Below are 26,990 nucleotides of genomic sequence, written 5' to 3'. Positions count from 1 at the left end.
CCCTCAATGTCAGCAAGTATGCTATACAAAAAGTAAGAATAGAACTATCCCTATAACCCATGCAAACAGTGAGAATATACAAACTCCACACAGATAGGGCACTGGTCTGAATTTATTGCATGACCCCAGTGTTGTGAGGTAGCAGCGCTAACCACTGTGACACACAATGTACATGGGTCAAAGCTGTCACATGACACTCCTGCGCCTCAAGCAGATGAAAGTACATTTACCTATATTTAATTATACAGAGACAACCCACTGTACATACATATGTATACTATACATTATATTTATATACAGGTATACACACACTGGGTGACAATAGACTGGCTTTGCTATAAAGACAGAGATATGTAAACACACAGATACACATATACCCTCTGCTCCACTAACAATTATCCCAGATAATCTTAATGGGGGATTAACCAGCTCCTTTCTGCAGATGGGGCCTCCTTTATTATGAGATGATTTAATGATCTGCACAAGAGGAGGGAGGGCAGGATGACCCCACTGGGCATTTTATAGGGCTGCACAACTTAGATGGGCACACAGCTATCTGCTCGCCTGGAGCAGAGACCGGGGCAAGCGGAATGGATCCTGTAGTTGGAGCCGAGGAGAACCAGGCCAGAAAAGACTCTACAGCGGAGCCTGAATCTGGGCCTGTGGTGAGAGGGGTATTTAGGTGGCATAAGGGCTTAGAGATGGTGGCTGTGCAACAGAGGCTATATATTCCTTTATGTCTTTGGATTCACATTATCTATCTATCTATCTATCTATCTATCTATCTATCTATCTATCTATCTCATATCTATCTATGCAGCTGAGCTCTTGGTCACTGTGTGTTCTGTATTTAGTTTAGTTATTAGGATCACTTTAGTGGCTGTTTAAGTTCCTGATCTTACCCAATTTTGCAACAGGCGTTTTTTTTTTTGTTAACGTAAATAGATATTGTAAAAAAATAATATAATTAATCATATATTGCTTTTAACTATTTTTTAAATCAGTGTGTACTATTAGTATTAAAGGTTTCAGTCTGTGTTATATCTATATATATATGTGGTGTTTTTTTTATTTTTTTAAAGAACTGTCCGTAAATGAACCCATAGTCAGTCACTACAGGAAGACATACAGGAGTGCGGCTGATTAAGCGGGCACTATGGAGATGGTGGTGTGAGGAGAGTTAGGGTGAGAACCCGGAATGTTCTGCCTCATGCATGGCTCTCACCTCATCACCTTATAAGAGAAGTGTCCCTGTACCTGTGAGACCTAAGTAGTGGTCAGTAATAATTAGACCCCACTTATTACTATGATAACACACACATTCAGAATAAAAAGCGGATGTAAGACTGTGTAAATGGCAGTAAACCATTATTATTATCATCATCCCTTATTTCTATGGCGCCAAATAGTGTTAAACTGCTTGGGTGCCATTTTGTTGCAGCCGCTGCTACTTCTGCATAAGTTTTATAGTAGTATATTCATAAGTCAGTAACCCTGGTCAGTGCCATATAACCGTGTTCCTGGTAGTTATATAGCACACAGATAGTACTATGATGGATTGGAGGTGATTTATAATCTGACCAAACGTTGTTTCACAGCAGCGTTTTAGTTTTCTGCCATAAATCAGTGAGAGTGCCCATTAATCATCACTGTGGTGGTGCCTAGGTGCTGGCATAAACATTACAGGCCCCAGGTACATTGCCAGTGCTTCAGTAAGAACCTGATAAACAAATGGAAGTAGAATCCAAGCTCTGTATTGCTGAGCTGTAACTAGTAGGCAGCTGGTAATGCCGGTGTATAATGCCACTTGGGGCATTTGGTGCAGGGCAGTCACAAACACTCAGAGGAGGCAGCTATTGTGTAGACTGCGTTATATCAGAATCCAGCCTGTTCATTTAACGGAAACTAGTGACAACGATGACGTTATATTGCCAATGGGACTTGGAAGGGATGGTTCATGTCTCGCTACCGTTATCCCCTATTTGACTGCATTCCAACAAAAGCGGTATAACCTGGGTGGTACTAAATCACTGGTCTGCAGGCATGGTGGTGGCAGGCTTAGCTCTGTATCCCAGAACCTCAGCATTCCCTGATGTGTGGTTAGGGAATTGGGGTCTGCCAAACATAATTAGTGACTGAATTAAGGCAGATTCATCCATCTGTTCACAGGGATGATGGGGAAGACTGTGTGGTCTATTTATCGAGCAGTGGAAAGCGTGGTGAAGTGGACCAGTGGAAGAGTTGCCCATAGAAACCAATCAGCTCCTACCTATTATTTTATAGACAATACTTGATAAATGCGACTTCAAAGCTGATTGTTTGCTGTGGGCAACTTCTCCACTGGTTCCCTTCTCCACACTTTTCACTGCTTGATAAATAGACCCCTGTATGACTACCAATGGGAGATGGAGACAGTGGTGATCCCTGGCTGTCTTGACTCCCATTGGCTAGATCTCTAAACTTCTAAACTGCTTACCTGTATAACTTTAGTTTTGCTAGCTGGGCTGCACATATACAGTAGGGGATAGCATGTTTAGGAAGGATGGGGAGAAGAAGATGGGATTTGTTTACATATAAAACCCTATTGTAGTCCTTCCCTAAGAGAGGGAGGATAAGTAAATAACCATCATTATGGGCATATATACAAGACAGACACCATCACCAAGCTTTTATAAGGATTTGTCTGAAGTAACCAGCAGTGTACAATAAGGCAGCACAAGACAACGGGCTTCTCATTACGGGTCTATGATAACTCTGTGACCTGGAAATCAGAACAGCGAAGAGAGAAACTGGGAAGAAAAATAGCTAAAGAAAGTAAATTTAATCCAAGATTACAGCACTGACCCATGGACAGAGGAGATTGTGAGTCAGAGGTGCACGCTAATTGCACGCAATGCCGATACGCACGCAGCTGGCCGATGTTGGAAGTACTGAGCATATGTCCGAGTCACACAGCACAGGATTTCAGGGGGCATCCCTGGGAGGTAACGGGGGTGGTTAACCAGACACGGGTGTGTGCTGACATCTAAAGACGCTTTAGCGCTGTCACAGGACACCATGGTCAGTCGGGTAGATTGCACCTGCCATAGAGCTGGTGCAAGCTTTGATGTGGTGACTGATGTGTTATCGCAGCTACATGTGGGCGTATCAGTATGTTCAGACTGAGTCGGTTGCAGCATTAGCATAAAGATGAAGCAGCGGCTGTGGCAATAGGTGCAGCCGAGTGAGTCTGCGTCCCCCACTGAATCAGACCCTAGATGGGAAGATGAGGGAAAGCTGACAACGTAGGGGCTGATACAGAGGTGACCGATAATTCAGTTTTTATTCAGTTTTTTTTTATTATCTACATTACACATGCGCAGGTCTGGTCCTGTGACGCTGGACGCAGTGCGGCTGCAGACATCGGGTGAGAGTCTGCAGCCATGTGGGGGCTGGGGAGAGGGAGTGTTGCAGAAACAGGCAAATGTCGCCCCCAATTTCTGGGCGTGATGAAGCCAGTGGTCAGGTCCTCACACGCAGCTTCAGTGGCCCCGGCAGCGTAGTTTTGCCGGACATCCTGAGTAGCCTGAGGGTTACTGAGATGTCCGATGAGCTTCCGATGTTCAAGCAGTGTATGGGATACTGCATCTTTGGACGCAGACAGAGGATCTGAGGAAGCCAGCAGTGGGTATCACCTCCTGTATTAGTATATGCACTGAGATCCGCTGCGACTAAAGCCACAGCACCAATCCACACACTGGAGTATAGCAACCAAACAGATTCTAACTAATAATTTATAAAAGGTGTTAGATAAATGATAAGTAGAATCTGATTGGTTGCTATGAGCAACATCTCCACTTCTAAAAACTCGCACTTTGGTAAATAAGCCCGACTGCGTCCACCTCCTAATCAGCCCCTTAAACACAATCTAATCAACATTGTTCATAATAGAGAGGAAATGCTAGAAAATGCCATGCGTAGTATAACTCATGCACATAATTACATGTGACTTGTCTTCATGGAGTGTGCGGCCATTCACTCCATACACAGGGAAGCTGATGGAGAGGCAGGCAGAGAAAGATGTTCTGATTGTGAATTACACAATCTGAGCAGCCAGACAGCATTCTTTACCTGCCTCCCAGCCTGCAGCCAAAGAGACAAATTAAATGGGCACAGGGGGGTATGTCCTCCAGGAACTGCACTGCGAGCTGAAGAAGAGAAGAGGAAGTTGGAGTCCATAATCTTCGCTTTACATGTTTAAACATTGATTTTGTTGAAAGTGCCAATAAATGTAAAGGTTTAATTTTCTGGACCGTTCAAATTGTTACTCCCGTGAATGGGTGGGTAGGGGCCCCAGTGCATTGCTTTGGCCAGGGCCTACAATGCTGTTAAGATAGCCCTGATGCAAATGGGAGTTTAAGCATTCCCCGAGATCCCAGCCACATGCTGAAACACACCCATGACACTCCCATAAATCGCCACTGACACTCTTTTTGCAAAGACTTTAGGTCACCTCCCAGTCCCCACCCTGAACCACCCATGGATTGCAGAAACCGTCTCCGGTAATAGGGATGTCCCTTGCCACTGCGTACGCCATATCACTCTATCCTTCACGTGTGCACAGTAAGGATTTCTCCTGGGCTGCGCAGTGTGCCATTTATAGCTGCTAACGTCCAATCTCTCAACTGTTTCCACCTCTGGATCAGGCCCATAGGGGACCATTTATCAATAAGCGATTTGCAATGCAATCTGGGCACGATATTAGCGCCCATGATCGCATTGCAGGATGCGATGATAGCGCAGGAATGTATGAAATAGCGCATGCAGGGATAATATCTTCAAAAGGAGCCCATCCCTGCAATGTGCTCAGCGATCTCTTCACTCCTGTCTACATACCACGCATGCTTGGTGGCCATTGCCGAGGGGGGTGTACAACGGTAATGCCCATCTCTGTATCAGGCCCATAGACAAGTATGGCCTGGAGGAGTCAATTTAAAGTGTGTTGTCATCATGTTATATATGTGGCCTGACAGAGCACAGTCACAGCGCACAGCAGTGTGACCAGTCTGACCTGCAGGTCTGTGTGACAGTGTGTCAAACCTGTATAGATAAGTTAAAACAGTCTGGAAATACTCCACTACCACAAGAATTAATTAATGCTCAATTAAATGCATAAGAATAAAAAAAAAGTAATTATCCACACAAGGAGCTTTTAGCATATGAAAAGTATAGACAATTTAATAAAAATAAACACTCATTAATAAAATACAATAACATACACTACACACAATATGTGTCAAACTGGTAAAAATATATTTTTAGCTAATATCATAGATGTACACTCTTAATAAAGGAGATCACCTCCGCAGTAGGTCCCTATTAAGCATCAATAGAATAAAAATATGGATTGCAAAAAGAAAAACCACAGTCTATTAAAACTCTGACTCGGTGACAGAAAAAAAATAAAAATAAAAATAATAAATATATATATATATATATATATATATATATATATATAAATCACCCTGTCTTGGTAAAAGTGATTAGTGTGGAGTTAATGAATTAATTCTTGTGGTAGTGGAGTATTTCCAGACTGTTCCACTTTAAACTATTATTGGGACTAACAGATTTCACCACTGCTAAGAGCAGCTAATATTGAAAAGCTATAGTGATTATGTAATCAATTTACTTTATGCGCCCAAATTGTATATGGTAACATATATATTAGTTTGCTGTATAGATAAGTGAACACTTCTTCCCCTACTAGCCAAGTACAGCACCTGTGTATGTCTCCATACTCCCTAAGCCTCCATTGCTGTCCCATTGCAGGAAATCACTCAGGAGCAGGAAGGTTTTTTCAACCTCCTCACCCACGTCCAGGGCACAAGGATGGATGAGCAGCGATGCAACATCCAGATTGTGCACAGCAAAGGGGAGCAGGACGGAAAGAACAACGGTAAGTTACTTCTGTGTAATGCTGAGCCTCCCACTGTGCTGGGGTTATACCTCCTGCTTAGTTCCACGCTCCATTCTATCCTCTTAAGCCGGCCATACACGGTGCGTTTTAGAAATGTTACGCTGTGTTGTACGATATCCCTTGAGATTCTTCCCTTGAAATTCTCAATACGATGTGGTCAAATGGTGTACACGATTGTACATACGAGCATATGATCCCGATATGCATATGTATTACATCCTACACGATAGATCGCAATCTTACGTTTTTTCCGTAAGATCAACGATCCAGCTATACGATGGTGGGGACGCGCATGGTAAACGTACAAAAACACACGATGTGCACGATTGATCATTATGATCGATCAAAATCGTCCACTTCGTGCAAAAAATCGCACCGTGTATGGGCTGCATTAGATATGGTATAAGGAGAGAGAGAGATGCCACTATACTGTTACTCAGCTGTTTTTATAGGAACCTCTCCCTTTTACTGTCCCTCCAGGGAGGCTTCATTCACCATACCAAGATGGCCACCATAGATAGTACTGCGCATGCACGGTGCTATCCTGCCACTGTGTAGAGAGACATGGTGGGAGACGGACGTCTCCTACTGAGTTCATAGTGAGAGACCTGATATTACCTGCCTTTATGATGTTCCAGCACCCTATAACGATCCCCCCGAGCATCATACACTCAGCGTCTGGTGAGCTGTATAGAACCCTGTTCTTCTACATTACCAGTGTGTATAACAGTGAGTATGGCTGTACCTGTTTATATCCAAATAAAGCATCACCACTGGTTGAGTAACAAGTTTGAATGTATAGAACACAGGTTCTCAAACTCGGTCCTCAGGACCCCAAACAGTGCATGTTTTCCAAGTCTCCTCACAGAATCACAAGTGAAATAATTAGCTCCTGTTGTGGATCTTTTAAATGTGTCAGTGAGTAATGAATACACCTGTGCACCTACTGGGTGACCTGGAAAACGTGACCTGTGTGGGGTCCTGAGGACCGAGTTTGAGAACCACTGTTATAGAAGATGTCCAACTTTTATTGCAGTGTCATGTGTGCACAGTATAACAGATGCCACCTCATGGAGTGATTTACTGCACACCTCGTCATGTTACATGGTCATTACATTTGATTTATCAAGACTAAAGAGCCCCTTGGTAAATGTATTATGGCTTTAAATTGCCTCGATAAACATGGCTGTTGGTCCTTAATAGCGAGTATATGAACTGGTGTGTGATATTCACTACATACCCTGAATGAACCTTGAGGTTTTATTTCAGTCCAGGCTAACGAGGCCCTTAATCCAATCATCCATAGTAAGTGCAGAATGGTTACAGCCAGGTACTCTGAATACCTCTCCTCACCAGATTTACAGAGTGAATTATAAAGATAGTTACTTTTAGCACATGCTGCTTGCAGGGCTGTGTTATTCGTTGGCTTTTCCAGAAGAGGATGTATAGATGATATTTGCTGTATATACCTGATGTAGTAAAAGTAGTTATATGAATATTATTCTATATAGTATGAGGAGAATGTGTATATAGAGGATATAGATATTATGTAAAAATAAAAGATTAATCCCACCTCATAATCCTGCCATTTGTCCTGGTTCTGGTGCGTACTTGCCAACTCTCCCTCATTGTCAGGGAGACTCCCTGCAATAGCAGCAATCTCCCAAACTCCCCGAAGAGTCTAATAATCTCCCTGATTGCAGCTTATGTAGCTGTTATATAAAAAAAAAACAGAGACATATACATTCACATGTGATCATTTGTATAATTTCCCTGCATTGGCTATAAGGCACAATGATCCATATGGTTACATGTATTTTCTGAAACGTATCAGTGTGATTTAATCAACAAATAGATTTTACTAACTGGTTTGGGGCTTATTTACATGTGGATGTAAGTCAATATTATGACAGATGTAGCAGGACACGCCCACTTTACCACAGCGCTCATAGGTGGTGCTTTCACAATCTCTATGAAATGTTTTTTCAAGAGTAGGCAAGTATGGTCTACTGTAACAAAAACAGATGATATATAGAGAAACTAAAGGGAGGCCTCAGTGTCTCTGTAACCAAATGTGCTTAGCAAGGAAGCGGAGTGGTAGCTAAGGAGAGAATACTATTAAGGCCACTCTGGGGTAGTCTGGGAGATTTACACAGTAGGCGTCTCCACTGTACATTGCAAAGTTGTAATTTCATTATTTAACTGGGTAAATAATGTTAGCAATTCTAGCTAGTTATTGAGATCCCCGGATATAGGGGCTGTTGTGGTCAGAGCTTGATTGACAACAGGGTGACCCGGGGGACTGTGACATAATGTGAACTGAGGTTTCTGAGTGTCATAATGTGACCAGGATGCACTACAGTTTGTATAACACAATTGTGGTGCTTGGAGAATTTACACATTATACTTTTTTTTATAACATCTCCAGTATATCTTATTGATCATTTTCTTGGTAGAGACCCCCACAAATTAGTTCCCCTGGGGCCCCCACAAACTTTAATCTGGCCCTGGTTGTGGGGAGGGGGTAGGTTACCATGTGATGCTATGGTTTTTATGCTACTGGTGATCTTGGACGTTATTTAGAAATGTTTAAGTAATTTTAGCTATTACAGTAATTTGTTGGTGCCTGTAACTATATATAGATTCTTACATGTGGGGTTATTAGGATAATGCCCAATATTATCACTGCCATTACATGAGAAAGGTCTCAGTCTCACAGGGGTATTTGTTGGGGCACTTTGGCGGATCCTACAGTGTTGAACACTACCCGCAGTAGGTGGGGCTGGCAGAGAAAAATCCTGTAACAGTGCCTGGCGTACTATTCTCCACCTCCGTGAAGGCAACATAAAGTGAGTCTCATCCCTCCAATAGAGTTCCAGACACTTGTAGATTCTATTTCAAGACTCATGGAAGTTCAGGATGGTTCAATCACCTATAATGACATTTTATATTGGTGATTCCTTTATGTTGGCAGTAACCTGTACATACATGGCTAATACAATGACAATAGGTATCTCACCCACACAGCTCCGGTCACCCCACCACCTGAGATGAATCTTTTGATGGACATGTTGGCGCAGTCACAAAGTCGGAGACTGGACGACCAGAGAGCCGAATTCATTCAGTCTGCAGGGTTCCCTGACACCATGCCCACCCGCAGGGAGTCCCATGACAACGGGGGCCTAAAGGTAACTGCAGAGCTTTTATCCTCCTACAGGCCTGGCCAACCTGTGGCTCTCCAGCTTTTGTCAAACTACAAGTCCCAGCATACCCTCCCACTGATCAGCTGGTAAAGCATGTCGGACTTGTAGTTTCACAACAAATGGAATACACAAGTTGGCCAGTCCTATTATATACACCAAACATATAACTATGATATGAAACGTCACCTAGCAATACCAAAACATTAAAATTCATAACATACATCATGTTAATGTGAACCTATATCACAGCTGCCTTATCACCTAGGAAACAAGCTTGCCAAATTTGGCGTTACCACTGAATGGCCGGATCTGTGGTATTGGCTTAAACACCAAATTGGCCACAGATCACGTTGCCCTTAAACCCCCCTGGATAACTGGATGTGCCCCTATACAGCCAGCACTAGAGATTTATCTATTCTGTGTGTCTAAACAGCCAAAGAGAGAAAAAGTTTTTCAAGAGTCACCAGGGCTACATTTTTCAACTGCCCTTTAAAATACTTCATCTACTACTATAGAGGGAATAACTTGTATGTCTCAGGAGGTAGGGGGCGATAGTCTAGGTCCAGGGGAAAGGGAGTCAAACACCCTTTGCTATCAGCCTGCGCACGCCTATGCTTGTGCGAAAAGTGTACGCTGATCTCTCCAGTAGTTGAGGGGCTGGAGGAGTTGTGTGTGTATATAAGAATTGTGTGACATCTGTCTTGGGCTTCGAAATTTTGTAGCCCATTACAATTATATGGTGCTGATGATAATGATCTTGTGGGTGTGGATTAACAGATAGACAGTAAAAAGGTCAACAGTGTCTAGATAGACACCAGATGTTAGACAGTCAATAGGTTGACAGGGACAAAAGGTCGACACACTAAAGGTCGACATATAAGAAGTTCGACAGGTACCAATGGTCAACAGGGTCAAAAGGTTGACATGGAAATCGTCAGCACAAAAATGGTTGACACATGATTTTTTTTTTAGCCTTAATCTTCACCCTAACCCTCCCTCCTGGTGCCTATCCCTAACCGTCGGGGTAGGTGCCTGACCCTAATTGTCCCTTCTAGTGCCTAATCCTAAAGGTGTGTACACACGGTACAATTAAAATGCACGATATGAACGCTAACGATATCGATCATAGCGTGCATTTTTCGCTGTCTCCAACCCACCAACGACCTGCGATGTGCGGGCACGTATGGACGATAAAGATATTGTCCATCAACCATACATGCAGGCCAACCTGGTCGATATTGACCAGGTTACTATAGGGGCTTGCAATCTTTGATCACGGCTTGCTGGCCGACGTTGGTGGGTTGGGGATGTGCTGGATGATCCATATCCATCATCAAGCACACCCGGGAGATCGTTCAGCGATATCGTTATTGCTGATTGTCGTCCCGTGTGTATGCACCATAACCCTCCGGTAAGTGCCTAACCCTAATCCTCTCTCCTGGTGGCTAACCCTCCCGTAATTGCCTAACATTTAAAAAAAAAAAATATTAACCATTTTCATGTCGACCCTTTGACACTGTCGTCCATTTGTACCAGTCAACCTTCTTACATGTAGACCTTCAGTTTGTTGACCTTTTGTCCCTGTCGACCTATTGACTGTCTAACATCTGGGGCCAAATGTAATAGGGTGTCTGTTTTAGTAACAGTACAAACTCGCACTTTCTCGCAAAAAGTGCGAGTTTGTACTGAAACTCGCAAATTCAATAGCCTGCGAACTTTTCAGCTCGAGGCTACTGCATTTGCGAGTTTAGGCGAGTTTAGGACTATGTAAACTGACATCCGTGATGGCTTCTGTGTGTGTTTTAAAAGAAAAACGTGCATCCCTTCCCCAAAAGCATAACCAGCCCCGGGCTTTATAAAGCCTGTTCTGGTTCTAAAAATACAGGGGCCAAAATGCATAGGGGGCTCCTGTATATTAAGAACCAGCACAGGGCTTTGTTGAGCTGGTTCTGGTTCTGGAAAATCCGGGGACAAAACGAGTAGGGGTCCCCTGAAAATTCCAGAACCAGCACCGAACTCTTTCTAGCGGGGGGATAATGCCACAGCCAGGGAAAACCTTTCACCGGTTTCCCCGGCCAAAGCATTATCCCTGACCGCTAGTCAGTCCAGGCCGGGGGTCCCTGAGGAGTTGGGGACCCCCCCAATAAAGGGGCCCCCCTCTCCAGGGCACCCCACACCTAGACTGATAGTCCGGGGCTATCCCCGGCACCCTATGGCCATGGGTGCCGGGTTGATAGTGTTAGTGTAAAGTGTAAAAATAAAGTTTCCATATTGTCTTTAGTTGTAGAACCACAAGTACCAGCAAGCCTCCCCTGCATGCTGGTATTTGGAGAACCACAAATACCAGCATGCGGGGCATTACGGGCCCGCTGGCACTTGTAGTTCCACAACTAAAGAAATACGTAAATAAACAAACATACACCGTGAATGTAAAATTTTAATTAAACATACATGCACACTCACACTCACACATACTCACCTAGTATCCGAAGTAATCCATAGGGGTGTACCTGAAATAAAAAATCCATACTCACCTCTCCTATGCGTCGATCGCGTCCACTTGTCCAAGTAGGCAATCCAGGGGTTAAAATAACAAACACGCAAAAAACCCGATCCATGCCGGACACAGCAAAGGTATGTGTGTACACATACCTTTGCTCCACGTATATGACCGGGGCACACGTGTGCCCCATCATTGAAGAGGCCGCCAGCCAATCAGGGAGCATCTCCGTCGGAGCAGCTCCCTGATTGGCTGAATGCGGTCAGCCTGGGTCTCCCATAGACTTCTATGGTGAGAATTCCCCATAGAAGTCTATGCAGGGAGCCACTACATCGTAACCGCAAGATTAATTGAGGTTAATCTTGTGGTTACATCAATGATACAATGTTGCGACATTGTATCAGTGATGTTACCACAAGATTAACCTGAGGTAACCATGCGGTTACGATGTAGCGGTTCCCACCATAGACTTCAATGGGGAATTCTCACCATAGAAGTCTATGGGAGACACAGGCTCACCGGGAAACCGGTGAAAGGTTTTCCCTGGCTGTGGCATTATCCCCCCGCTAGAAAGAGTTCGGTGCTGGTTCTGGAACCAGGACCAGCTCAACAAAGCCCTGTGCTGGTTCTTAATATACAGGGGCCCCCTACGCATTTTGGCCCCTGTATTTTTAGAACCAGAACAGGCTTTATAAAGCCCGGGGCTGGTTATGCTTTTGGGGAGGGGCTGCACATATTTTTTTTTAATTTAAAAACATTTTACATAAGTACACTCAGAAACATATACATATCTCATGGATATGTGCATGTTTCTGTGTTAATCTGACCTGCTCAGGATATACTCGCTAGCCTGAAGCAGGTCTAATATTTGGGGACTTTAGGTAATCTTTTTTTTGCGAGTCTGAAACAGACACTCTATTACATTGAGCGAGTTGATTGTTTTCAATGTGAAAACATCTGGATGCGAGTTTGAGAATGGGGAGTTTTAGTAACTCTGAAAAATGCGAGTTTTAGTGAACAGACACCCTATTACATTGGAGAGTTGTGAAAAATTGCGAGTTTAGCACCAAACTCGCAATTTACCAAAACAGATACCCTATTACATTTGGCCCCTGGTGTCTATCTAGACAGTGCCGACCTTTTTACTGTCTATCTATAGTCCAGAACCCTGATCTTGTAATATCACTATTATGTATTATTATTATCGTTTATTTATATGGCGCCACAAGTGTTCCGCAGCGCCTTACAAGGTACATAACCAAAAAGTGACTTACAGTAAAATACAATACAATGAAGGATAAGGACATGGATAATATACATTGATACATAGGTGGTCATAACACCCAATTAAGCAACAAAGCATAGGCACCAAGTGTTAGGTGTCCTAGTGGTGAGTAAGAGGTAGATGAACATAAAGTAAGGAGAAGCACAAGAGAGTAGAGGGCCCTGCTCACAAGAACTTACATTCTCAAGGGGAGGGGCAGACAGATGGGAATGATACAGATGGGGAAGATAGGGAGGAAGGAGCATGTAGTAGCAAGTTAGGATGAGAGCTGGAAAGCATTGATGAAGTAGTGGGTCTTGAGAGCTCGTTTGAAGGATTGTAGAGAGGTGGATAGTCTGGTGGGGAGAGGGAGAGAGTTCCAAAGGTGGGGAGCAGCACGGACAAAGTCTTGGAGGCAGGAGTGGGAGAAGTAGTCAGTTGGCATGAGAGGCGGTGTGCATTTGTTAAACGAAGAGGGTAGACAGGAGAGTGAAGGGAGATGAGGTCAGAGATGTAAATGGGAGAGGAGTGTGTGAGGGCTTTGTAAGCGAGTGTGAGCACCTTGAATTAGGTTTTGAAGGGGAAGGGGAGCCAGTGGAGGGCTTGTAAGAGAGGGGAGGCAGATGAAGAGCGTTTGGAGAGAAAGATGAGTCGAGCAGCAGCATTGAGGACAGACTGGAGCGGAGAGAGATGGGAGTTGGGGAGGCCAGATAGGAGAAGGTTACAGTAATCCAATCTGGAGATGACCAGTGAGTGTATTAAGGTCTTAGTGGCATCCTGGGTGAGAAAGGGTCTGATCCTAGAAATATTTTTAAGATGGAAATGACAGGACTGTGAGGGGTTCTGGATATGTGGTTTCAAGGAGAGGGAGGAGTCCAGGATAACTCCAAGACAGCGCACTTTGGGGCTAGAGGAGATAGTTCTGCCATCAATTGATAAAGAAATAGTGGGAGGTGAGGTTATGTGGGAGGGTGGGAAGATGATCATCTCAGTCTTAGACATATTAAGTGTAAGAAATCGCTGGGACATCCAGGAAGATATAGAAGAAAGACAGTTGGAGATACGAGTGAGGAGAGAGCAGTGGTGGATCCAGGGGGGGCGATAAGGGCGATCGCCCCCTGTACAGAAGGCCCGAAGCCCAGTCGGCTTATACTGTGATTGTATGCGCAAGCCTGCAGTGCTAGCGATGACTCATGAATCGCTGTTGCCGTTGATTCTCCTCTGCTGTTGGGCTGCAGTTTCTCGACTATCGTAGTCCCCGCGAGCCCCCCTACCCACGAGTTTCCTCCCCAATGGCATCACCGGGAAGGGGCTTCCTCCGTCACCACCGCCGCCGCCGGGGTCAGTCCATTCACTCACCGCGGCTGGCGTGCAGAGCCACACACAGGCACAGAGCATCTCTCTGTGCTTGTGTGTGGCTCTGCCTGGACGCCGGCCGCGGTGACGTCATCGCGTCTGCTCCGCTAGTGTTTCTGGGATGGAGATGAAGAAGGAGGTGCGCGCCAGCATGGACATCGTGAAGAGAGGTAAGTAAGTAGTACTGCACAGGGGAGGAGGCACAGCATAAGGGGAGCTCCTGGGGGTACTGCATAAGGAGCACTACTGGGGCGCTGTATAAGGGGCGCTACAGGGGGCACTGCTTAAGGGGTACTACTGGGGGCAAAGCATAAGGAGCTCTAATACAGGAGGCATTGCATAATGGGCTTTAATACGTTAGGCATATCATAAAGGGCTTTAATACAGGGGGCATTGCATAATGGGCACGCATTGCATAGTGGGCACAACTACAGGGGGCATTGCATAAAGGGGCACCACACTACTAAAGGGGGAACTGCATAGTGGGCACAACTACAGGGGGCATTCCATAAGGGGCACTACTACTGGGGGAATTGCATAAGGGGCACTACTACTGGGGGAATTGAATAAGGGGCACTACTGTGGGCATTGTATTCTTAAACCACCCCCTCTAAAAGTAAAATCTGCATCCGCCACTGGGAGAGAGGGAGAGATGTCAGGGGAGGAAAGGTAGATCTGAGTGTCATCAACATAGAGATGATAATGGAGGTCAAAAGAGCTGATGAGTTCACCTAGAGAGGATGTATAGAGGGAGAAAAGGAGTGGTCCAAGAACAGAACCTTGGGGAACATCTACTGTGAGAGGATTTGGGGGAGAAGATAAGCCATGAGAGGAGACAGAGAAGGATCGATCAGAGAGGTAGGAGGACTGCCAGGAGAGGGCAGTGTCACGTAGACCAAGGGAGTGAAGGATATGCAGCAGGAGAGGGTGGTCCACAGTGTCAAAAGCAGCAGAAAGGTCAAGGAGAATGAGTAGAGAGTAGTGGCCTTTGGATTTGGCAGCAAGGAGGTCATTGCTGACTTTAGTGAGGGCAGTTTCTGTGGAGTGAAGAGAACGGAAGCCAGACTGAAAGGGTCAAGGAGGGAGTGGGAGGAAAGAAAGGTGGTAAGGTGGTTGTAAACAATATGCTCAAGGAGTTTGGATGCAAAAGGGAGGAGAGAGATGGGCCGGTAGTTGGCGAAAGTGTTAGGATCAAGAGTAGGTTTTTTAAGAATGGGGGAGACAAGGGCATGTTTGAATGCAGAAGGGGCAGTGCCAGATGAGAGGGAGAGATGACACTGTGACTTCCATTGGCCCATCTTAATGATCATTTTAACATTTTTACATTTAACTTTAATTTAACACTGCTTTGTTTTCTCTATATTTAAAGTTTCCATAGCAAAATGTTATTTTTGTGTTGTCACCTGAGAATATTATACTGCCCTTCTAAATGTATTTTCTGGGACCTATGTTGTGATTATATTGCACCGTCATATTGCAATCTATAACACAATGCTGTGTGATGTGCCGTTCTTACCGTAAAATTGTTGCATTGATACTCTTTATGTCTCTGTTCTCAGTGTATTGCATTATGCATTGTTATCACACATATACTGTATGTGCATTGTGTCAGTGTAAACCTTTTGCTATACTGCATACATCCTAACATCCATACGATCCGGTGTGCTACTTTAAGGCCATGCATCTGTTATTAAACTTTAGTTTCAAAAACACAAATAAATTGAAAATATACAAATCTTTAACCACATATATTAAATCCCTGCAAATAACTGTAACATAAATGTCTGCGACAGACGTTATCAGACAAGCCGAAACCAATCAGAAATATTGCGGGACAAACACTGAGAGATATATCAGTGCTGTCACTGGGGTCGATGGCACCCTGCGTACGCCGAAAGGGGCATAGCCGTCCAGAGAGGGGTATGGTCGTATGCTGGACAATGTATGCCCAGCATAAGGCTAACCCCATCACCAAAGTCTTCAGAACTATTTGAAACATCCTAACTAAACTGAAGGGCCAATTAATAAATGTAGTTTGAACCGGGTGTGGTACATTATGTCGACAGTTATCATGACGATAGACATAGGGTGACATGATAACTCCGCAGTTGCCAATCCATCACTCGCGAGCCACTGGTAACTCGCGGCCCCAATCATGGTGGCACACCTTACGGCGGTAGTACAGCTGGTGCTCTCCTTTACGGCAGAAGGCTGACAGCGCGCAAGCCGCGCATTGGGCGTGTCTTTTATGCGGCGCGGCAGCAGTGCATGATGGACACTGCCAGCAGCCTCGCTGCTGACTGCATTACGAGACACCGGGCACTTGTTTGGGAGGGAATGTGGGTCATCCAGCGTCCCCCATGCACAGTCTATCAAGCAGCCCCCAGCTCCCTGCTGACAGCTCTCAGGGATCAGAGGTAGAGTCGGCACTTTGAAAGGGGGTGTGGGGCCTATCCATCCACTGTCCCGGCTGCACAAACCTTCCAGCAGCCCCCTGCTGCCCAATGACAGCTCTCCACATTTTATTTTTTAAAACTAAAATCTGGCGAACAAACAAATTTTTCATAGAAAAACAACAATGAATTTATTGTTATTTATTACTGTATTAATACATGCATTGTTGTTTTTCTATTAAAAATTTGTTTGTTCGCCAGATTTTAGTTTTAAAAAATAAAATGTGGCTCTTCAAGACGTCTCATTTTTGTCAAGTAGCTCCCACCCCAATTAAGGTTGGAGACCACTGATGTCGACATGATAGAAAGTCGACATAACATCCCTGGTGGCCCAGCGGTCATATGAGCAATTGGTCCATTGCAATATAAAGCATAGAAATATTTCTATTCCATATTTCTATTCCATATTTCTATTTAATCTTTTAAAGAGTAAGGCGACGGATGTGTGTATTGATTTGAACTTAGGGGACGATATAGACCCGGATGCAATGCAGCGCACTTTCGCAGCCGTCAGGGGCAGGGTATGCAAATTCCGCAATCGCACGGCAAGGCTTAAGGACGCCCTCTATGTCTTAGAGAGCGAAGGAAGAGCGCACACACGCCAGTCTATAGACGTCCCCTTTTCCTTCGCAGCGCACGTCATCTCCAGGAAGTGCAATATCAGTAACATCGAGAGCCATCGGAGCTGTTCGTAGCCCTTGAGGTAGACCCTACCCTGCCACAAGCACTGCGATCACTGCAGGCTGAAATACAACTAGGTGACATGTATAATGACGCCTCCATGCTAATTATGCATGCCCATGAAACACCGTTAGGACGCACAGACACGCCTGCATTCACACATGCACACCCCCGTTTTCAAAGACCTTCCCCTAACACCACCCAACGGCACTATCTGTCACTCAAAGTAGCGCTGAGTCTGTGTACTTCGAGCATCTGATTCGCGATCGCTAAGATTGGCTGGCGCACGCGCACTACGGCTTATACGCATTCGCAGAATGCGAAGATCAGCCAGCTACGAGCGAACGCTATGTTGCATCCGGTTCTGAATAAGCTTCTTAATTCTTTCATTCCATCTTAGAACTCTTGTTCTAACCTTATTTTACATGGTAATGAGACTTTATTACTTATTAATATTGTCTAGTCATATACTATATTGTGTATCAATTGTGTACTTTATTTGGATCAAACACTACTACTAGGGTTATAGTTACTAAAAGGTAAATTTGACTTAATAGATCAAAATTGATTAAAAAATACCTTTAGTAAATTTACCCCCCCCCCAGGTGTACATACTACTGTTTTCTCCAGAGGGTATATTTACTAAAGTGAGAACTTTAAGAAGTTGAGAAATTGCCCATAGCAACCAATCGGATCTACTTAACATTTAACTAGCACCTTCTAGAAGATAATAGCTAGAGTCTAATTGGTTGCTATGGACAAAATCTCCACTTCTAAAAACTCTCATTTTAGTAAATATACCCTCTGGAGAGAACAGTAGCAACCCAGGCACCTGCAGTTCGCAGACTATTACATTTACCCTTCTGGAGTAACCCAGGCACATACTGTATACTACTGTCATCTCCGGGAGTAACCCAGGCACATATACTACTGTCCTCTCCATGAGTGACCAGGCACATATACTACTGTCCTCTCCAGGAGTAACCAGGTAACCAGGCACATATACTACTGTCCTTGCCGGGAGTAACCCAGGCACATATACTACAGTTCTCTCCAGGAGTAACCAGGCACATTATACTCGCGGCGCCCGGCATCCCTTCGATCAGGATGCCGGGCGCCGGTCTCCTGGCGTCGGAAAAATGACAGGCGTTTAGATTTAGACGCCTGTCATTTAACCCTTGCCGGGATAAAGCAATCGGGAAGCCGGCTGTCGGGGTTACGTCAGCCGGTTTCCCGATTGAATCCCAACCTTGGTAATTACCCGATGCGAGGCGGGATGCACCGCATCCCTCCCCAGGAGTGAACCAGGCACATATACAACTGTTCTCTCCAGGAGTGAACCAGGCACATATACTACTGTCCTTTTCAGGAGTAACCAAACACATATACTACTGTCCTCTTCAGGAGTAACCAAACACATATACTACTGTCCTCTCCAGGAGTAACCCAGACACATATACTACTGTTCTCTCCAGGAGTAACCCAGGCACATATACTACTGTTCTCTCCAGGAGTAACCCAGACACATATACTACTGTTCTCTCCAGGAGTAACCCAGGCACGTATACTACTGTTCTCTCCAGGAGTGAACTAGGCACATATATTACTGTTCTCTCCAAGGGCGAGATGTACTAAAGGGGAAAAATGCAGTTTTCGGGGGTTTTAATGCATTTTCCATATGTACAAAGCACCAGATTGCGATGCGGAATACGCATTCCGGTGCTTCGTCCCAGTGGGTAACACCATCTTCAGGTGGCATTACCTAATAGAAGCCTATGGGCTTCTTTGCGGGAAGCCTCCCCTGAGAGGGATCCAATCGGATCCCCCCCCCCATCTCCCCCTGTGGATTGTTAAACCAGGAAGTACCTCTATCCGGGGCCATCACAAAGGACAGCTCTTATCGGGAGAGCTGTCATTTGCGATATTCTAGGTCCATACCGCGGTAAGTAACCTTGGTATTTACCTGATGAGAGGCGGGATGCACCGCATCCCTCCCCAGGAGTGAACCAGGCACATATATACTACTGTTCTCTCCAGGAGTGACCCAGGCACATATACTACTGTCCTTTTCAGGAGTAACCAGACACATATACTACTGTCCTCTTCAGGAGTAACCAGGTGCATATACTACTGTTCTCTCCAGGAGTAACCTTGGCACATATACTACTGTTCTCTCCAGGAGTAACCAGGTGCATACACTACTGTCCTCTTCAGGAGTAACCAGGCACATATACTATTGTCCTCTTCAGGAGTAACCAAGGCACATATACTACTGTTCTCTCCAGGAGTGAACCAGGCACATATACTACTGTTCTCTCCAGGAGTGAACCAGGCACATATACTACTGTCCTCTCCAGGATCCAGGAATAACCAGGCACATATACTACTGTCCTCTTCAGGAGTAACCAGGTGCATATACTACTGCTCTCCCCAGGAGTAACCTTGGCACATATACTACTGTCCTCTCCAGGAGTAACCTTGGCACATATACTACTGTCCTCTCCATGAGTAACCAGGCACATATACTACTGCTCTCTCCAGGAGTAACCTTGGCACATATACTACTGTCTTCTCCAGGAGTACGACAGGTGAGTATATACTACTTTCCTCTCCAGGAGTACACCAGGCGACTATATACTACAGTACTGTCGTTCTCCAGGAGTAACCAGGTGCATATACTACTGTCTTCTCAAGGAGTATGCCAGGTGAAAATATACTACTGTCCTCTCAGGGAGTATGCCAAGAGCATATACTTCTGTGCTCTCTGGGAGCACGCCAGGCGAATATATACTACTGTCCTCTATGGGAGTATGCCAAATGCATATACTACTGTACTCTCCAGGAGTACACCAGGCGAATATACTACTTTTCTCTCCAGGAGTAAATCAGGCAATATGCCAATCTTGACAAGTTGGATACATCATGCGATACGGACAGATCTCCATGCTAAGTAAAATTGACCTTTTTCAGGCCCATTTTGTGCTTGCGTTTTAGACACAAATTCCATCAAACTGTGCATGAGCCCCAGAATGTGCATGTAAGCCTCTGCTCTGGGATATAGAATATTGCAAATAAACATGAAATAAACCCTATAGATTGCTATTGATGATGGGAGAGGTCTAAACCATACCTGATGGACTGTGCTTTATGCAGACCCTTTCTCACCCACAAATTATGCACATCTTTATCTGAGGAAAAAATACACTGCAGACACAATGGCTGATGTTAAATTTTTCATAAATTTGGCGTAACATATGCAAAAACAGGCAGGCAAATATAGTGTATTTCCAGGGTCAAATTAAGGCTTTTGGGGGCCTTCGAGCAACTAAGTTGTGGGGGCTCCCTCCAATAAATTTGACATATGCATTGTGCATGTAGAACACAGAACCGCGGCAACTCCGTGCGGGAACAAGAGCTACCTGTTTTTGACAATTGCAGGGTCAGACCGACCCTGTGTGGTTCACCCACCCCCCTAAATCCTTCCCTGTGTATTTCTGCCCATATGCTGAGCCATACATTCTCAAGATGTCTGCAGTTTTGCATCAGCAGTATATGTGCTAGGGAAATCCAAGGCATATATAACATATATTTACTGTACACCCATGTGTTTTTTAGCACCAATAAAGCTTTAAAAAACATCTCTATTACAGTTGAAACAACTGTCTATCTCATGTACAGAGAACAAAAATAATAGCTCAAACACTAACACAAAAGCATTTAATATGTCCGAGCAACAAAGAAAGCACCTACCAGCATCAGCGGTGCATTCACAAGCAGCCAATCAGAAGCCATTCACTAGTGCCGGGAATCGTCATCATCATCATCAACTGTATATTCACACTTGGCCCTGAGTAGTATGGCTGTCTCACCACATATCTGCCCTGGTCTGCCTCTGCAGGCGCAGGTGTGTGTAAGTGACAGAATCAGTGGTACATGCCTTTATGGCATCATAAACAGTTCCTTTGTCTCTAGAACTGTGATTTTACTTTTTCCATCATCCGTTGATTAAGTGCTCATTAAACTCACATGTATTATATGTAATGTATCCGTGTTACATCATTTATGTCTCCATTCAGAACAAAGCATAACCCTCTTCATCATCAGATTTCCTAAATGTCCACTTCTGGAAAGAAGACATGAATTGTCAAGATCGTTTCAGATGGTTTTCTGAATGTTATAAGAAGCCTGAGGATAGGGACGCAGCACCTACCTGATTTTAGTAGTTTGTTCTGCTAGTAAATAAATATTTTCTGGCTCTTCTAAACGTGTGGCTCAATTACAGTCATTGGGATGAAATAGGCCACACCTCCTTCCAATGAGGCCACGCCTTCTTTCGTAGGCTACTCCATTTTCACAACCAAAAATCTTGAGTGTTGGGATGTATGCAGCTGAGACTGGTGAACAAAAGATTTTAAGTAACAGAAATAAAGCTCTACAGGAACATTAGCCTCATAAAAAACACAAATATTACCATACCTTTTGGTTTTTTCTTTTGTCCAATAGCACTGTAACTTATCATGGAGTATAAATTACCGCCTTTAAAGAAATAAAGGTGCAAGGGCAATATACATGAAATACAGTTAATCATTCACAGTAAACTTGTGCCATTACTGAGACATGAGCAATTCAGTGGGCACTAGTGACAGCACTGAGCAGTTGCGACATTATTGAGACATGACATAATTCAGTGAGACTAGTGAAATAACTGACATCAGGAAATTCAGTGGGAACTAGTGATATCACTGACACATGAGACATTTAGGTGGCCACTGATGACAGCACTGAGACAACGCAATTCAGTGGGCACTAGTGACATCACTGACACGTCAGACAATTCAGTGGGGACTAGTGACATCACTGACACATGGGCCTGTTCAGTGGGGACTAGTGACATCACTGGGATATGAGGCAATTCAGTGACAATAGTGACATCACTGACACATCAGGCAATTCAGTGTGCAATAGTGACATCACTGATACATGAGACAATTAGTTGGCCACAGGTGACAGCACTGAGATGACAATTCAGTGGGCACTAGTGACATCACTGACACATGAGGCAATTCAGTGGGGACTAGTGACATCACTAGGATATTATTATTATCATTTATTTATATGGCGCCACAAGTGTTCCGCAGCGCCTTACAAAGCACATAAACAAACTGTAGACAAGCGACTTACAGAACAATACAATACAGGACATGGATAATATATATTGCTACATTAGCGACCATATCACCCAGATAAGCAACAGAGCATAAGCAACCAAGTGTTAGGTGCCCTAGTGGGGAGTAAGAAGTAAATGACACTAAAGTAAGGAGAAGCACAAGAGGGTAGATGGCCCTGCTCGTGAGAGCTTACATTCTAAAATGTAATTCAGTGAGAATAGTGACATCACTGACACAGGCAAATCAGTACACTAGTGACATCACTGACACATGAGACAATTAGGTGACAGCACTTGGGACAAGCAAATCAGTGGGTACTAGTGACATCACTGACACATGAGCAAATTTAGTAAAGACTAGTGACATCACTGGGACATAAAGCAATTCAGTGGGGAATAGTGACATCACTGGGACATGAGGCAAGTCAACTGTGGATACTAGTAACATCACTAAGGACTAGTGACATTAATACGACATGCCACAATTCAGTGGGCACTGGTAACATCAGTGAGCAGTTGCGACATTATTGACACATGACATAATTCAGTGAGCAGTAGGGACATGAATGAGACATGAGGCACGTCAGTGGGAAATAGGGATAACACTAATTCATGGGACAATTTACATGGAACCAAAGTAATCTGTTTGAGCCACAAGTATCAGTGCTTTCATTGATTCCTAGTGAATTGGTAGATTGCATTTTTTACTAACATTGATACTATCCACAAAATAATTGTGTATACATCACAGTTATATATTAAGAGTTCTATCACATCACAATGTTATGTCTTTGGTATTTCTAATTAGTTCGTGTATTGAGTTCAAGACCCTCAGATCAGCCTCTGAAGACTACTTAGAGGAAACCAACACTGTTGTTAAAGATTTGCACAGTCTCCTGGTGTCAGTCTTGTCCACCTGTCACTGCCACTAGTTCCCTCTCTCCGCAGGATGCCGAAGTCCCCGCAGTTCCTGGATCTCAGATGGGTGTCCCCTTTTCATCTGGGGATGATTATTTCAGCTTCATCAATCAAGTCCACAGTCGGCATCTTGAGAAACATTTGAAGAACCCGGGGGGACGAAACCAGAAATCCTAGAGGCCATCTGCACACCTGATCTGAGCTTTACATTTGTAGGCAATTGTCATAATGTCCCATATGTCAGTGTCCCCGTTCTCAAGGACTGCTAACAAGGCACGATTCCACATCGCCTCACAGATTCACAAATTAAATAATTAGTAGCACCGATGTTTTAAAATGTATCAGAAAATAATTGACACACCTGTGCCCCATCTAGGAGATATTGTTAGCAGTTACTGGGGCCCGCATTTGGGAAACACTGACACATCTTACAATGCAGTGGTGGAACTAATGTGGTTGTAGAAGGTGCACCGGCTACCGGGCCCAGAGGAAGAGTTTATTTAACGATCCTATTAAAAACAATTAATGCAGAAAAATATTCTGCTTCGTCCTCCATTTGCCAATGAGAGCATATGATCAGTGAGAGGTCCAGCATGCTAATCAGTCTGTCTTATATGGTAATCACTTACTAGGCAAAGCTCTATTACTGCAGCACTCCAAACCAAGTGCAGTAGAGCAAGTATTATTTACTTGTCCCCTTGCAAACATAATGAAACAGGGAAGGGACATTTTTAATTTCTAACAGTATCTAGATAACAAAGATATAACGGTCATCCTACTTACTGACTGTAGAAAAAAATGTAGCCCAAATTTTAGTCAACCTGTGGTTCTCCAGCTCTTGCAGAACAAAAAGCTCCAGCATGCCCTTCCTGCCAAATGCAAGTGTGACCTGTAATAGAGTGTATATGTATTATTACACAAACTCTGTATACAATGACATAGGGACATATCAGGAAAATATAGGTCCTGATTTACAGTTTAAACATGTCACGGAATGTACACTTACATATCTATGGCTGTATTTTGAATTGCTTGTATCCTAAGATATGGAACTTTAAATATAGGCTAGTACATTGGTTCCCAAACTTTTTTGAATCACCATGCCCTAGTGCATCAGCATTGTTTTCATGGCATCCCTAAGCCAAAAGTTTTGTTATTGAGAAATTCAGAAAACAATGTAGTGAAGTAGGACAGAGATATAAATTGTGCTTACCTGTTATTCCTAGGTTTGGTTATATAGTGGTGGACAGGTTTGTGCACATATTTACATTACATTGACCATAAAGAATTTGATTTGGTGCTGGACCACCAACCTGAGGCACACTTGCAAGTGTCCCGGGGCACCCCAGGGTGCCACGGCGCACAGTTTGGGAACCACTGGGCTAGTAGGTGCCAAGGTGCAGCTGTCATCATCATCAACTAGGAAACTTGCACCGGGCCTATGGAAAGCAGAAAGATATCCCTCCTAAGCGTCGCTTCATATAGGCCCTTGCAAGTTGGAACCGGCACATGTCTAAGTGTTGTATTTGACTTGTAGCTCCACACACACTGGCCAATCAAGTACAAGTGGGAACAATCATAAGATATGTTTGACTCAAAATATGGCCATAGGTTATGTGCATGCATACTGTGACAAACTGTGCTCATGGCACATTTTTACATTGTGCAAACAGACTAATGACTGTCTCTCAGTCATGTTGGTAATACAGACTGAAGACACATCACACTGTACTTACAGCCCATTGGTGTAACAGTTACAGGATTCCCCCCAGAAACGTGGTGTTTTCTAGTCTTCATGTGTCAATAAAACACAGTCTGTGCGTCATGTGTAGCCTTCTTTCTGATGTTGTCACTATACAGGGCAGGCACACTGTGCTGTGCGATAAGTGCGAAGGGTACCTACTAGCATACTCCTACATAAAGCTAGAACCTAACAAATAAGGTCATGTAACTATGTGGCATGTACCAGGCAGAGTGAAAAGTGCAATTGCGACAATTTGGCATTCACTTCCCACCATAACAAGTTATATTAACTATATATACTACTAATGATACCTGAGTTAGAATGTTCACTGTTCTTAAGCATTGACAGGTGTGTTCTCCAGACACGACTGTAATGTGGGCCTGATTCAGAGCCGGACACTCTGAAAGAGCGCTTGCTCTGAATCAGGGCATTTTTATTTTTGTTTGTGCGGCCTCCTGGCCACTCGCATAGCTGTGGGTGACTACCCACAGCTATTGCGAGCGGCCAGGATGATGGTCGCGATGGTCAAGACCATCGGGGCTTGCGACGAGACCCTTGTGGTAGGGTCTCGTTGCCGCAAGCCCCAGTGAACTTCCTGCTCTAATAGAGCAGGAAGTCCACCTACTGACATCACGAGTGATGTGACATCACGAGCAATGTCAGTAGGGCCGCCCACAAATGGCAGGCAGGAACGCCTCCGTTTGCCCAGCCACCCCCCTGCCCCGCCGTTCAAATGGGGCGAGCTGACAATCAACATCGTCATCCGGCCCTCTTGGATGCGAGCGCCGGAGCGAGTGTTTTTTGCGCTCACTCCGGGGCTTGCGCACGCCACACGTGTGCACTGCCTAGCAATCGACCCGCTTGCGAGCAGGTCTGAATCAGGCCCTGTGTACCATGTCATGTAAAAGAGCCATTATCACTTGGGCACGATGGGGTCCTGGCAGCACATAATTCAGGGTGCTCCAGAGAGGTGCCGCCAGTTAACTAAAGTAGGATTGTTATGAGGGTAGCCATGCTAAGTAGTTGTAAGTCAAGGATAGGCAATTACATATCTACTATAGATATAAGTTTATACCACACTTTTTAAGATAGTAAGAGTGGGTTTAGATAAGGTGGCCAGTGAGGGTCAAACTTTCAGGGGTATCCAGAATAAATCTTTAATTGGGAAATAACTGGACATATCGAGTTCAACTGTCACCCAGAGTTTGGGAAAATCATGAGAGAACAAGGGGTATATTTACCAAAGTGCAGGTTTTTAGAAGTGGAGATGTTGCCTATAGCAACCAATAAGATTCTAGCTTTTATCTTCTAGAAGGTACTAGATAAATGTTCAGTAGAATCTGATTGGTTGCTATGGGCAAAATCTGCACTTCTAAAAACCTGTACTTTAGTAAATATACCCACGGGTCTCTATCCTGGTCCACCAAACATGCTAATTGATAACGTTCTAAATGTACTGTAGGAAGACCAAACCACCCTCTAATTTAGGTAATGTTCTACTGGACCTGATTTAGAGGTAGATGCAGATGCAACCATGGCTGTGTTTTTTTTTGCAACAGCCGGGTCTGCGTCTTTATGATAATGCTGTGGCCGATTCAAATAAATACGAGTACTACAATGCCCACTTGCAGCGTTGCTAATCCGTCTCGGCCCGTTAAGCAATCTTGGCTCAGCACTCTTTAGGTGGGCTATAGAAATGGCTCATTGACACTCCCTCTTTGCCCAGACTTCCTATAACCCTTTGTGGT

General features: G+C 44.4%; 1 protein-coding gene across 1 annotated transcript; it reads left to right on the top strand.

Moving 5' to 3' along the window:
• Positions 1-541: 541 nt before the first annotated feature.
• On the top strand, positions 542-25,290 carry PCP2 (Purkinje cell protein 2). Its single transcript, XM_088480453.1, has 4 exons — positions 542-665; positions 5,809-5,935; positions 8,984-9,144; positions 23,529-25,290. The coding sequence occupies exons 1-4, from the start codon at positions 591-593 to the stop codon at positions 23,673-23,675; spliced, it is 510 nt and encodes a 169-aa protein (XP_088336579.1). The 5' UTR covers positions 542-590; the 3' UTR covers positions 23,676-25,290.
• Positions 25,291-26,990: the final 1,700 nt, after the last annotated feature.

Source organism: Taudactylus pleione, unplaced genomic scaffold (genome assembly GCF_031769625.1).
Source record: "Taudactylus pleione unplaced genomic scaffold, aTauple2 ptg000253l, whole genome shotgun sequence".
In the NCBI taxonomy this organism is placed as follows: Eukaryota; Metazoa; Chordata; class Amphibia; order Anura; family Myobatrachidae; genus Taudactylus; species Taudactylus pleione.
Note: the sequence above shows the minus strand (reverse complement) of the source record. Positions and strands in the feature narration are given on the sequence as shown.

Excerpts from the sequence above, each read along its gene's own strand:
- PCP2 (XM_088480453.1), top strand. The coding sequence starts at position 591 with ATGGATCCTGTAGTTGGAGCCGAGGAGAACCAGGCCAGAAAAGACTCT. Across the intron at positions 666-5,808 it reads AGCCTGAATCTGGGCCTGTG|GAAATCACTCAGGAGCAGGA; the intron begins GTGAGAGGGGTA and ends GTCCCATTGCAG. Across the intron at positions 9,145-23,528 it reads ATGACAACGGGGGCCTAAAG|GATGCCGAAGTCCCCGCAGT; the intron begins GTAACTGCAGAG and ends CTCTCTCCGCAG.